At 47.6% G+C, this 14,857-nt stretch overlaps 1 protein-coding gene across 2 annotated transcripts in view; it reads right to left on the bottom strand.

Moving 5' to 3' along the window:
- Positions 1 to 4,005: 4,005 nt before the first annotated feature.
- FARS2 (phenylalanyl-tRNA synthetase 2, mitochondrial) overlaps positions 4,006 to 14,857 on the bottom strand; it is a 541,022-nt gene continuing 530,170 nt past the window's right edge. Inside the window, exon 6 of one of the 2 annotated variants that reach the window (XM_074335275.1) lies at positions 4,006 to 4,115. In XM_074335275.1, the coding sequence (XP_074191376.1) occupies positions 4,070 to 4,115 (46 nt within the window). In that variant the 3' untranslated portion in view covers positions 4,006 to 4,069. Of the gene's footprint in view, positions 4,116 to 12,873; positions 12,926 to 14,857 lie in introns of those variants that run through there. The other variant, XM_074335276.1, reaches the window with a different exon arrangement.

Raw genomic sequence — 14,857 nt, forward strand, 5'->3', positions numbered from 1 at the left:
ATGAGAGGATGAAGCATCAGCTCCTTTGCACTGACCTTCCCTCTGTCCTCTGCTCCCACCAGGGGAGGAGCCCTGTCCCCACACTGGATTGCTGAGAAGCTGGCCTGCTTCTCTCACGGGTCTGTTGGCAGATGCGAGCTACACTAAGGCAGAGGAAAACCTGGGTGAGCCCCAGTGCTCACAGTCTGGCTGGCTTTCAAGGGTGATGTTTCCCCGTAACACTGAGGAACTTTGCTGTATTTGTAGGTTAGCTTTGCCATCTGAGAAGAGTTGGCTTTCAGGGCAGGACATCTATGTTTCAGAACAAGCCGACAGTAGAGAGGGAGTGAGGAGTGGGGGACAAGGCGAGGGAAGAGAGGGGTGGGGAGAAACACTGGAAGGTGGGTGGGAGGAGAGGGAGAGGAGAAGGCATTCATAAACACCCCATACCCATGCTGTCTAAAGAGCAGCTAGCACAGCGCCCAACTTTAATTTATAAAACATGCTTCAAGAATGCACATCACATTAGTAGCTAAGGCTGGTCCCACCAACTCTTTGAAATGGGGGTTTTCTACAGCAGCAACACCCTTCTCTTGGGTTGCCCCCCACCCATCCCCACCCCCATCTCATCTGGGGAAAATAAGGGCTCAATGTGTGGCCTTTGGAGAAAGGGGGTGCTGTGTGGGCGGGCTGACCTCCCAGTCCACTATCCAAGGAGAGTTCCTCAGCTTTTACCTGTTCTACATGTATTAGAAGGAAGTTCCACTGCTTAAACATAAGCGTGTCAATTTACTGGCCTGCAGCCCCCCTGAGGACCCTCCCATTCCCTGTGCTTCCCACACTGCCACAGGCAGAGTGTGAGTGACAGGTGCCCAGGATCCCTACGAGTCACGAGGGGCTGTCCAGCTGTCAGGTAGTTGCAAGGAGGCCTATATCCCCTGGCAGGACAGGACAAGTCTGTGCTTGTCACACCAAAAACTGCTGTCCTTGGGAAAAGTTGGAGTTGGTTGGCAGAGTCCAAGGTGACCTGGGAATGCCAGGGATGCTGGAATTCAATAAAATGAGACCTTCTGGGGTGTGGTGTCAGTCAAAGGGAGTGAAAGGTGGCAGCTGTTAACTTCACAAGTGAGATTTTTCTAGAAAAAAGAAATTTACTTTTGGTTAAATGGAGACCACTGATGGAAATATTTCACAAAAAATAACCAATAGTTGGTCACTTAACCATTTCCCTGTTACTCTCAAAGCTATGTGTTTCTCTCTGGCTGGAAAGGCGACTAGAAATCCACACAAAGTCATCAATGTGGTATCAGTGTCTGCATTAGTGATTCTCCGCCTGGGCCGCCCATTGTGGTCACCCCTAGGTTCATCTCTGCTGTTCCAGCCCCGTACTCACTGAGTGACTTAGAGGCCTGGGGCGGAGGTGGGCAGAGGGATCTTTCCCGTGCTCACCAGATGAGCAGTGAGCATCCAGGGCTGGGATCCACTGACCCTGATCCTGAACTAAAGGTGCATAACTTCCAGCACTCTCACTCCTTGGTGCTCACCCAAGGAACGTGAAACCTTATTTCCTCACCAAAACCTGCACATGGATGTGTATAGCAGCTTTATTCATAGTTGCCAAATCTTAGAACCAATTAAGATGTCCTTTAGGAGGTGAACAGATAAACGCACGATGAAATATTGTTCAGTGCAAAAAGAAATGAGCTATCAGGCCATGAAAATACATGGAGGAACATTAAATTCATATTGTTAAATGATAACAGCCAGTCTTAAAAGACTACATACCATGTGATTCCAACTGTATGACATTCTGTAAAAGGCAAAACTATGGAGACAGTAAAAAGAGCAGTGGTTGCCAGGAGTTGGGGGAGGTGAATAGGCAGAGCCCAGAGGAGGTTTAGGTCAGTGACAGTGTTCTGTGTGATACCATACTGGATACGTGTCTTTATACATTTGTCCAGACCCATAAAATGTACATGACCATCAGTGAACCCTAATGTGAACCATGGACTCTGGTGATAATAATGCCAGTGTAGCTTTATCCATTATCACAAATGTCCTCCTCTCATGGGGGTGTTGATAATGGGGGAGGCTGTGCAGGTGTGTACACAGGGCATATATCGGGAATCTCTGTACTTTTGACACAACTGGGAACACAAAACTGCACTAAAATAAGTCTTTTAAAAAACAGTTGCACAACTTAACATGGACAAGAGTCTTCTCATGTGATTCACTGTCGTGAACTTTCCATTAATAAAGCAGAAGTGATGTATTTGTAAAGATTCTAATCAGGAATGTGAGATGTCTGCCACTGGTTGATGTGGCAACCGGTCCCCGTGATGAGGGAAGCACAGAGGTAAGCGTTTCCCCAGCTAATCCTCAAAACCAGGCGCATGACCAGCCTTCAGCAGGGATTTCTGAGAAGCACAGGGCTCTGCAGACATTGAGAATCCCCTGATCAAAGGAGCCACTGCAGCTCAGTGTTACCTAGAATTCTGCACTGAGCGACCCTGCCCTCTGCACCCAGGAGTTACATGGCTGGTGCTTCTGGGAGTGCCGTGTACAAACTGTGAGTCTTAGGCACCCATCATAACTTCGCCTGGGAGCACATTTTGCTAGGAGAGAGCAGGGCAGAGGGGAGGGTGAAGAGTGCAGGGCCGAGAAGAGGGGTGCCCCATCCTCCTTCCCCCTTGCATGATTGTTTCCAGGGGCAGCTCTGCGGGTGAGTCTTGCTGTAGGGGGATGGCTAGTGGTCTCCAGCTACCGAGCTCTCAGCCAGTATGCAGGACGCTTAGTAGGTCCTTTCTGTTATGGCCAAACCAAAGCCAGTGCCCATCTCTGAGTGTGTTAGTAAGAGTTCTTGTGGACATAGAGCCACCTCCTAGGGAGCCCACACTTCCTAAGAGAAAGGAAAAGAGCCCATGTAGAATCCGCACTAAGACCTTGGTCTCTATCCGTCACTCCTCAAAACCGATTTGTATCCTTAGTTCTTGAAGAAACTATGCCTTTGGGCCTGCTCGCCAGACCTTTCATGTGTCACTTATGAACTGGGCTGTTACTTCTCAGGTTGGAACCAGTCCTAACAGGGTCTCATTGCCTGTCTCATGACAGTGACAAAAAGGAAGTGGTGTGCCCAGAGGAGGAGGACTGATTGCCTGCAGGGTGCTAACCTATGCATGGCACATGTCACTCCTAGGCATGGCACATGGAAATCCTAGGTATGGCACATGGAAATCCTACGCATGGCACATGGAAATCCTACGCATGACACATGGAAATCCTACGCATGGCACATGGAAATCCTACGCATGGCACATGGAAATCCTACACATGACACATGGAAATCCTACGCATGGCACATGGAAATCCTACGCATGGCACATGGAAATCCTACGCATGGCACATGGAAATCCTACGCATGGCACATGGAAATCCTACGCATGGCACATGGAAATCCTACGCATGGCACATGGAAATCCTACGCATGGCACATGGAAATCCTACGCATGGCACATGGAAATCCTACGCATGGCACATGGAAATCCTACGCATGACACATGTAAATCCTACGCATGACACATGTAAATCCTACGCATGGCACATGTAAATCCTACGCATGGCACATGGAAATCCTACGCATGGCACATGTAACTCCTAGGCATGGCACATGGAAATCCTACGCATGGCACATGGAAATCCTACGTATGGCACATGGAAATCCTACGCATGGCACATGGAAATCCTACGCATGGCACATGGAAATCCTACGCATGGCACATGGAAATCCTATGCATGACACATGGAAATCCTACGCATGGCACATGGAAATCCTACACATGACACATGGAAGTCCTACGCATGGCACATGGAAATCCTACGCATGGCACATGGAAATCCTATGCGTGGCACATGGAAATCCTATGTGTGGCACATGGAAATCCTATGTGTGGCACATGGAAATCCAAGGCCTCCATGTCACAGCACAGGGGGACAAGCTCTGAGATGTGCCCCAGTCGAGCTCTCACCTGCATCCTTTGAGACATCAGCAGGTGGCTGGGATGCAGGCTGCAGCTTGTACCGGAAGTGACAGTCATCCTGAAGAGGACACCTGGGCTGCTTTTTGCTGGGAGGACAACCTTGAAATGTGGCGGGGAAAGAGCTTCAGTTTTAGAGTTAAGAGACCTTCCATTTACAACTCTATGTATGGTTTGTTTCCTTAGAGCTCAATTTTTTCATTTCTAAGCTAGCACAACTGCTTACCATCCTAGAGAGGTGTAAGGATTAGATGAGGTAGAACCCCCTTGAAGCTGTATAGAGCTTTCTAGGTATAAGAGGTCATTATCAGCTTGTTCTGCTACTGGCCCTTTGAGGTGGGGTGTGGAGAATGGGATCAGGGGTCAACTAATGCAACTTTCAGCGAAGTCAAGATTCAGGGCGTTGGTTATAAAGGCCACCTGTGCCATCCCTGTCATAGATGAAATAAGTCTTTTGGGTTGTGTGATGCATACCTTAGTGGCTTCCAAAACAACTAATCCTTTGATATTAAATTTATCATCAGAGTTCCCTAATCCAGGAAAGGGAGTTTTTGTTTTTTATTTGTTTATTTGTTTGTTTTGGTGTCTCTTTTTGCAGAGGTATAATAATAATAACAATAACAATAATAATACTAAAAAAAAAAGAAAAGCCTGTTTCTATGGTTAGACCCATTGTGCTGGGATGCCTGGTGTTGCAGGGTCCAAGGAGTTGCCTGAAGCTGCTGCCCTCAGGACGGAGCCCCGCCCCCTTGACAGCTTCTGGCCTGCCCAGGAGACAGACTGCCTGCACAAGAGAAAAGAGGGGCCCAGAGGGGGTTGTCCTCACAGTTCCTAAGGACCAGCCACCCCTCTGGACAGTTCCCTTTGCTTCTGCTCCACACGTAGCACTTGGCTCCCCCAGAAGGTATGTGACAACAGTGCCCCTTTATAAACAGTCTCCTCCAACTCGGAGAGTTAACAGTTTCAAGAAATCCGTTAGAAGAAACAGCCAGTGTTGCAATCCTGGCAACGTTCTGGGGCTTTTTTTTTTCCCCTTTCCCCATTTTAACTGTTAAAATTCATCTCTGAAGTTGCACACATGAATGAAATCAACAGACTCTATTCAGATCCCAAATCTGTCAGCCAATGTCTACCAACTGCCTGGAGCCAGAAGCCTCTTAGCACATGTGTGACTTGAGCTGAAAAGGGACTGGGGCAGCAGCGCAGGCTGCTTTGTTCTGGCACCCTCCTTCCTAAACATTTGCTCATTTAGAGCTCTGGAAGCAGCGATGCCTCTATTTCCTTCTATCTCAGTTCCACTGGCTTCCAGACATGGTTCAATCATCTCCCCGACAGTCCTTAGTTTCTTTTCTGCAGGCACCAGCCACCTGTGTGCCTGTGAAACCAATGACCAAACTCATTGCTCTTGGCCCACCTTTCATGCCAGCCAGTGTCTCATCAGGGTGGGAAGAGCTGGGGTATTGCTGGGAAGAGCTGGGGTATTGCCAGGAAGCACGGGTGCCTGACTGGGTGAGCTCGCCCAGGGAGAAGGCGAAGGCAGCCACACCAGAGGCAGGGCTCACCCACCCCACCCTGGACCAAGCGCTTTCAGAACTTGGGTGCTTTGGAGAGCAAGTCCCTGCACAGCAGCGAGAAGCACTGGCAGTTCTGGGACTGGACCCTGGACAGAACCTGCTGTGCCTCTGTCCAACACATGTCTGTTCCTACCATGTCTACTTGAAAGAAGTATAAGACTTAATAAAATGTAAGTTTCCTGAGAACGGGTTTAAGGTTAATCCATCCATGTATTCCCAGGTCTGGCACATGAGTACCAATATTAAAAACGTCAAGCAGTTTATACACATCGTCTTGTGGGTGTTAATATATTTGTAAGCAGATGAGTGGAAAAAGCTAGAAAGTTAAGGAAACTTCCTGAGGTAGCAAAAGCAGCAGAGCCCTGTGCATTTTCCCTTGGCTCTGTTATAATGATTAATGAATAAATATATTGAATGGATGAGTGAATGAATGAATGAATGAGTCTCTGTTTTCCCATCTGTTGATCAATATATGAGTGTCTCCCTCTGTCTGAAGACAGGCAGAGAGCGTAACTAAAATGAGGAGTCCGGGTCTGTGTGACAAATGTAGGGGCCCCGGCAGTTTTGCCCAGATGGCAGCCAGGGTTTCCAGGTGAGAGGCATGGCCTCGGACTCATGGGTGGTAGAAGCAGAAGGACCTCCTTTCTCTCCTGCAGCATTCATGCCTGAACCCCAGCACTACGAGGGTGCATAGCCAGAATAGAGATGTTTTAGACTTTGCAACATCCATAGGGGTGTTGCTGGTCAAAAAGGGGCTGTGTGCATTTGGTCATTCACCATTCACCACCCCCATGCAGAAGAGGTGGACTTGTGGCTCTGGCTGCATCTTGCCCCAGCAAGATTCACTTCATGGCTGTCATGAATGAGACAGAGGGAGGTGGGGGAGCGGAGGCCGGTGTATCTGCCCACCCAGCCTCCCACTGGGCCCAGCTGGCCCTGAATCCTCCCCCTCCCACCAGGTGGAAGGTATCACTTCAGGAGCAGTTGGCAGGATGGAACCTAGACACACCGCCACCTGCTTGCTCCTCAAGCAGCCCCCCCGCCCCCTTCCTGGCTCTCCTCCTTCTTCTTCTGTGCCTTGTCCTCACCCTGCGCAAGCACAGCCCCGAGGCTGCCTCTGACGGAGACAGCAGTTGAGGGGTTTGCTCCTGCCACTGCTGCTGGCACGCCACATCACAGATGGACACGCAGATTGCCCGAAGGCACGGACCCAAGAGGAAGGCCTTGTGACAGAACCAGAGAGCTCACTCAGCCTTGTGTACTGAGCTCTTACTATGCACCCAACCCCGTGTTAAGCTCTGAGAGGGTTTGAGAAGAGAGGAGACATGGCCCAGACCTAGAGTCCTGCTGGATGGATGCCTGTCTTGTGCCTCGTGTGCCCTCTGCCTGCCCACTGTTCCATCTTGCCAGGGCAACTCTTACTCTTCAATTTTCAGCCTAAAATCAGACCATCTTTCCTTGACCCCCAGACTCTGAACGTGGGTACCCCTGGCGACTCGACACCTCCCTCACACAGTTACTCTTTCAGTCTTATAAACTGGATTTCTCTGCTCTGGTGCAGAAATCCTACTGACTCTTTCTATCTGTATTAGTCATCAAGGTTCTCTGAGGCGGAGACACACATACAAAATAATGAATTGGCTCACATACTTATCAAGGCTGATAAATCTCAAGATGTGCGGTTGGCCAGCTGGACACCCAGAAGAGCCAGTGGTGTACGTGCCAATCTGAGGGCAGGAGGAGACCAGTGTTCAGCTCAACCAGTCGGGCAGGCAAGGTTCCCTCTTACTCTTTGTTCTATTCGCTTCATTGGACGAGGCCACCCACACTGGGGGGACCATCTGCTCTCCTCAGTCCACTGTTTGAAGTGTTAACCTCATCCAGAAACACCCTCACAGACACATCCAGAATAATGTTTGACCAAATATCTGGGCACCCCGTGGCCCAGTCAAGTTGACCCGGCACACAAAGTAACTGTAACACTATCTGAATGTCCCACAGACGCCTAAAGCTTAAAATGTCCACAGCTGACCTCAGTACTTTCTTGCCCCCTCCCACTGCCACCACCCAGCCGTCTCCCGAGCCAGCACTGCTGTGCCACAGCTCTTATTCTTCACCCACATGACTCAGCCCTATGGCCCTGCAGAGCCCACCGCCTGCAACGTCTCCACACACACTCCCACCTCTCATCCCCATAGCATCTCCCGCACTTTGGACCTCAGCCCTCGCCTGAGTTTCAGTCACTCCCTGTGTGGTCTCAGGACTCCAGCATTTCCTCCTTTCAGCCTTCTTTTCCACATTGCCACCTTTTCTGTCTTTCATCAATTCTTTGCCCTTGGCGTAAAGTCTGTTTGTGGTCTCCTCTCAGGATGAAATTCCCACTCCCGGGCCTGTCATGGAGGCCTTGCCTGGTGGAGCTCTGACCGGCCCCTCCAGGCTCATCTCACTTCTGCTCCACACACCTGGCTGCAGCCACAGGAGCCATCTGAGTCCCGAGCACCTCTACCCTTTTCTCCCCTCTGTGCTCACCTTCCTTCCCCTCCCTCTGCCACCCCTTCTGACTCCAGTCCCACCAAAATGCTTAGAGTCACACACACTATGACTGTTCGTTCTTCCCCCACTTTCACCCCCTTTCAAATACTGCCACCTTCATACTATCGCACAGGTGTCATTACACACACCTGTACACATAACCGTAGAGCACCACGAGACCACGCGCATCGATGGCACAGGGGCCGCCCGTAGTGGATCTGACCTATGATGTGGCATATACTTCTGGATGGCAAACATTTTACCCAAGACGCAGCCTCAAGCCCATACCCAGTCACCGCCACAGGCTCTGCGGGCTGACAGTCAGTCCCACTCATAGTTCTCTTCATCATGAACCTCAGGGAGCATGGGCAACGCTATGCCCTGAAGGGTAGTTCATTCATTCTTTGATTCATTCATTCAACAAACATATTCTGAAACAGTATTTCATGACTAGTTCTGTGCTGGACACTGGAGATATGAAGACAGATCACACTTGCTCTATAATTAGGGAGCCAAGATGTGCTGTATGGAAATCCCGCTGATAATGTAAGGCAATAAGAGGACAGCGCAGCGGGCCTTAGCCGGTCCCTCTCGTTTTCCAGATACAGGAAGTGCTAATAAAAGGAGGGAGAGTGGGAGACAGAAAGAAGGGAAAGAAGGCAGAGGAAGGGGGTGAGGCTGGGGGGGGGTAGGGGGAGGAAGGAAACCCTTGGCATTTACCCAAAAGAGTTAGAAATTTACATCCACACAAAGACCTGCACAAGGATAGTTAGAGCAGCTTTCTTCATAATTGTCAAAGCCACCAAGATGTCCTTCAGTAGCTGAAGGATAAATAAACGGTGGGCCACGCAGACAATGGGATACTATTCAGCGCTGAAAAGAAATGAGCTATCAAGCCACGAAAAGACATGGAGGAACTTTAAATGCCTATTACTAAGTGAAAAAGACATTCTGAAAGACTGCATACTGTATGATTCCAAATGCATAACATACTGGAAAAGACAAAACTATGGAGACAGTAAAAAGATCAGTGGTTGCCAGGAGTTAGAAAGGAGGGATGAATAGGCAGAGACCAGGGGATTTAAGGCAGTAAAAATATTCTATGTGATCTGTGATGGTGGATACATGTCATTATCATTTGTCCGAACCCACAGGATGTACCAGACCAAGAGTGAACCCTCTGGGTGATAATGATGTGTCAGTGTAGGTTCATCAATTGTAACAAATGTCCTGTTGATGGTGGGGGAAGCTGTGCAGGTGTGGGGGCAGGGGGCCTGTGAGAAATTGCTATACCTTCCCTGTGAAAAACTGCTCTTAAAAAAATTAAGCCTATTGAAAAAAGAAAGAAGGAAAGGAAAAGAAGGAGTGAGTAAGGGTTCTGCAGGGAATTGAAGTCAAGTTTCTGAATCCCTTGTTCCCTGTTTTGAAACACAATGACAGCTTCCTAGCCACCTCCTGGCCCCCGTTATGGCGATGACACCAGTCTGGAATCTGCACCCCCTAGCTCAGTCATCCTCCTGAGGTCTGAATCCGCTGAAAGCAGTGAGCTGCTCGCTGGCCCGAGCTCTCTCAGGCTGGACGGTGAGGGCCTACCAAGCTCTCTGCTCCCTGTCCGGCTGAATTGGTCTCCAGCGCCCAGGAAACAAGGTGACCCCTTGGCCTCTATGAACAGGAGCCTGAAGCCACGTCTGGGTTTCCAGCATTTCACAAGTATCAGCTTCCATTGGGGTTCAGCCTTCTTGACTCTCACCCTATAGGTTCCCACCTCTCTTTGTCTTCTTTGGATGATGCTCCTGCCTCCATCTTCTGGAAACGGCCTTGTCGAAGCTGAGCTCAACCCACAGCCCCCGGGGTAAATCAGGACGTCTCGGGTGACAGACCCTCCACTTCAGTGGCCTTGGGAGGGGCTGTGTGTGGGCTTTTACTACCCTTGGAGTTGAATATTCAGAATTTAAATTTGATTCTCTATCAATGTAATTTTTATATTCTTTGTTTTTAAAATCTTTTCACTTATAGATGTATACGCTCAGCACTCCACATCTTAAAATGACATTTTCCTTTTCACCAAGATTCTTACTAATTTTTCCTCATAGATCAAAAGTTAATCCAGATAGTAGTTCCCCTTATTACTTCTTGTGTTTGTTTTTTCATTTTATAGCTAATTCAAAGTTTATTTGAAAACATTGTGAAATATTTATGATATATACAATGTATATAGAATAATTCAATGAACTACTGAGTATCCAATTAGAAAAATAAAATATTGCCCATACATTTGAAACTCTTGGGGTACCAGCCCCTGGCTGCACGTTGTATCTCCCTACAAACAGGTAAACATTATTGTGAAACCAGACTTTATAATCACTATGCTTTTCTTTACATTGTTACTATGTATGAATGCATTGTGCATCGCCTATCATATTGCTATTCATGTGTTGTATTTATTATAAATGAATTTCGATACATGTATTCTTCTGCAACATGCTTTTCTTAGTCAACATTACGTTTTCGAGTTTCATGCATGTTAATAGATACAACACGGGCTCATGCACTGTCACTGCTTCATATACTCCCTTCTATGAAGAGATCACAATTCATGTATTCATTTTTCTACTGATGAAATTTTAAATGATTCCAGTTTTTTTTCTTTCTTTCTTTCTTTTTTTTTGTAATTCAAAGAACGCTGCTATGAACATTCTAAGACAGGTCTCCTTTCATATTGTGGTGCATTATCTTAACAGGTATTCTACTGTTTAAACCATCTTTGGATTCCAAGGATAAACCCAACTTGCTTGTGCTGTAGTTTTGTATTCATATATTACTGGATTTCATTTGAAACTCTAACATCGACGTCTTCAGTTGTAGGTGGCAGGTGGCCATCCCCAGAGTCAGGCTAATCCGCAGAAGGCCTTGTGTAATTTAGGGGTGAGCAGCATAACCAACTCCCTCCTCAGTTTCAGGCCCTCAACCCAAACCTCCCCTCCGGCTCCCCTCTTCCTCAGAGACATCCTCCACCCACACTCCCCTCATCATGCCTAGGGCAATGGGGGAAGTATCAGTTGCACAGTCGGGTGCTTTGCAAGTGAAGGGTGTTAATACTGGAGCACTCAATTTGGGAGACACAGGACCCATCTTACTGAGAGATGAGGGGACACTTGGATGAGAAGTACATTTTCTTTATGCGGACACAAGGACTTGCAAGGAGGATAATTCGGTAGAGTACTATTTTGAGATATTGGGGGGAGAGAGACTGAGAGAGAGACAGAGAAAGAGAGAGAGACAGAGAGACAGAGAGAGAGACAGAGAGAGAGACAGAGAGAGACACACACATACACACACATCGAGAGCGAGAGAGACAGAGAGAGACAGAGACAGAGAGAGACAGAGAGACAGAGAGAGACAGAGAGAGAGACAGAGAGAGACACACACATACACACACATAGAGAGAGAGAGAGACAGAGACAGAGAGAGAGAGAGAGAGAGAGAGAGAGAGAGAGACTGACTGACTGACTAGGGGAGTGGTCTTCCAGGATCTGCCTCCTTACGATCCCTGCCTTTCAGCAAGTCAGCAGCTGTTGCTCTTAATGCTCCAGGGAAAGCATGTGGTAGGGTCTACACCAAAGTGAGTGACTCACTTCTGGCTTTTTTTAATTTTGTAGGAAACCCTAAATACTTGGGTAAAGGGAATTCAGAACACCTTGAAGAAACATAAAGGAAGAAAGAGTCACAAGCCTGAAAGAAGCATCCCTGCCACTTCTGCCATCCTGCAAACCCGGCATGCCTCTCAGAGAGGAGCATAAAGTCCAGAGAGGTAGGAACCACGGGGGTGTCTCTCCTGACAGGCCCACAGGCAGCTGCCCTGGGTTCCCGCACCCCTGGGGGCCCGGGGTGGCAGCACCAGATACTCTCCATGGGCCTCTCAGCAGCAGACTGCTGTGCAGACGCCCGAGGACCAGATGGATGCCCCCTGGCCATCAGCACTTTGTTAACGCCCAGAGCTGGGAAGAGAGGAGCTCTGGGAACAAGTGGAAGCTCAGAGTTAGAAAAAATGTCACAGAAAATGTGACAGGGTGTATGTTTCTGCACACTCGGTCTTTGGGCTACGAGTCACACGTGCCACTCCTTGTTAGGGGGATTTCTGCCCTGTGTCTCACTCAGCTGAGCTGTAGCTAAGGCTGGTTGTGGTGTGTGGCTGCAGACTGCAGAGGAGGCGCTCGGGAAGAAGCAGCAGCATACTGAATTCTGGTCTCACAAGCTCATTCCTGGTGACGGGCAGCGACCCACGGAGGGAGCTAGCTCTCAGACTCCAGGAGGCTGTGTCAAGCCAGTGGGGAGGACAGCTTTCCGTAAGCCATATGTGCCCAGGTCCTGAGAATCCCCACAACGACAAGTGTGGCAGCAAAGGGGTCTTGGTGGAGATTGGACATGGGTGTTTGAGACCCCTTGCTCCTAGCTTCTCCCTGACCATAATCACCATCCTATTATGCCTCTGCGTGTCCCACTGAGGCCCCGGGGCGCTTGTGTGGCGGGGACGTTTGACACTCCACAGGCTGTATGTAATTAATGCAATGGGACATGCTGGTGCTTCTGCTTTATTAAAGAAAAATGGAAATAAATGCACTTCAGAGAAAAGATCAAACTATGAAGTCATACAGAAAAAGGAACAGACCACAAGGTTCTCTGCATTGTGCTCGGCGCGCGTTGCTCAGGTTAACTGTTAAATTGTCTTTTAAAGACGTTTTCTTTTTTCTCCCTTTTTTGAACTAATTCTATCCAAGCATCCAGCACAGATTCAGAACTGTTAACCTGGAAAAGAGGGGAAACGTGAAGGTCGCCTTGGTAACTAGCATCTCTGTGTGGCCTGACAGCCCGCCGCCTCCGCTGGATCAGAGCAGCGCATTTCTGACTTGCTCTGGTGGCTTCGTCAGGGGCCATCGAGAGAAGTGGAGAAACAATAGCACCAACACCCATCAGAGGATTGGCTACACCTGGTGACACAACCCCTGCTTCTCCATCAGGGTTTTTAAATTTGCTCTGCACGTCTATTGCAAATCTGCTTTCCACCCCCATTGTGTCCTCAAGCCTCTGTGTAGCTCACCAGAAATTTTTTTTTTTTTTTAAATAAATTATTACGCTTTGACCCAGAAATTCCCACCAGGGAATCTAGCCAACCAAACAAACTAATCCACAAGATAGAAAAAGCTATATCCCTGAAGATGTTCACTGCAGCAGTTTTTACACTGGAGAGAAATAGACAACAACTTACATATAAATAGTAGAAGGATGATTATGTAACTTGTACTATTTACAAGAAATATGTGATTATGCAGTCAACAAAATTATAATAACACTATGTGCCAAAAGAGAAAAACACATTTTACAGTCTTAAGTTTTGAAAGGATACATTATACATATAATAGGTAAAATATATGCACAAAACAAAGGAGAGAAGGGAATGCACAAAATATTAGTCATTGTGTTAGGTGAGTAGCTTTAAGCATGATTTCCCACCTGCTTTTGTAATTAATAAAAAGAATAGCATCTGTAACTTCAAATACAAACCAACATCATAATTACTTAGAAAGGTCTCTTGCCAGTTTTTTTTTTTTTTAATTTTAACGAAACCTATTAAGTATGGGACCAAGTGAGTCAAGAAAGACTAAAACCTGAGCTTTTTCAAATCTGGAAGAAAACCTCTTTTCACTAGAGACGTAAAACTGCTTTTCTTTCTACCCCCATTTTATTTTTGTTTCTTTAGGTAAAATGCTGACTTTTTATTATCTATTTATTTGGTTTAATGCTGTCACTGTTTTCCAGTTGACCCTCTTATCGTTGGCGTCAGTTATGGCCCCTCTCTGATCACTTCAGGTTCAGAAAACCATTGCCCGTTAGGACCAGAAAGGAAGTCAGAGCTGTCCCTCAGTGTTTCCCAAACTGGCGTCAGGCGTGTGGTGTGGGGGGATGGCACAGGGCTTTGCTGTCACTTATTCTTCAGTTTACTTTGATTTGATCATTGTGCAATAGCTTTAAGCCTAAGGCATTTATGCTTAGTTTTATAATTATATATCTTTAAGTATCATGACAATGGAAATAATTTCAGTCAACACTGGGGGAGCTTGAGAAGTTTCTTTCTTTATGAAGGGCCAGTCCTTATTAAGTCTCCAACTCTTCAAGTGATAAGGACCCCAAGACTAAGGGAGGAGAAGGACGGGGTTTTGCTCCCTCTAAGGTGGGGAGACTAGAACCTGTTCAGTATATTTCCATTGAAAAAGGTCACTAGGAATAAAATTAAGCATGAAAAGGAGGATCTTTCCTTCTGCTTATAACTAGGCTTTTTAGTTAGGCAATGGCTTTTTGCTGAAAGTGGTTGTTTTATGTATACCTGATCTCTGGGTCTCCTGCACAGTCTCTCTGGCGGACCCCACCAGAAGTGGGGAGGGGATCCTTAGGCAACTCTGTGGCTTCAAAGCATGGCCTCACCCTCTTTAGGTTAAACAGTTTTGAGATGTGGACACATCAGGCCTATTAGACTGATTATAGGACAGAAGGGACCAGGGTCAAATGAAGTCCTTGATGAGGCGAGAGGGAGCACAGGCTGATTTATGTAGATGTGGGGGACTGGCCTACGAAACAGGGAGTAAGGCAGTGTGGTGCAGGCACCAACATGCGTGGGGGCTGCACAGGCCAGTGGGAGCTCGAATAAGCTCTTTTCTAGTTGCTTCCATGTTCCAGATAAAT

This window comes from Rhinolophus sinicus, linkage group LG06, assembly GCF_036562045.2.
Source record: "Rhinolophus sinicus isolate RSC01 linkage group LG06, ASM3656204v1, whole genome shotgun sequence".
NCBI lineage: Eukaryota > Metazoa > Chordata > Mammalia > Chiroptera > Rhinolophidae > Rhinolophus > Rhinolophus sinicus.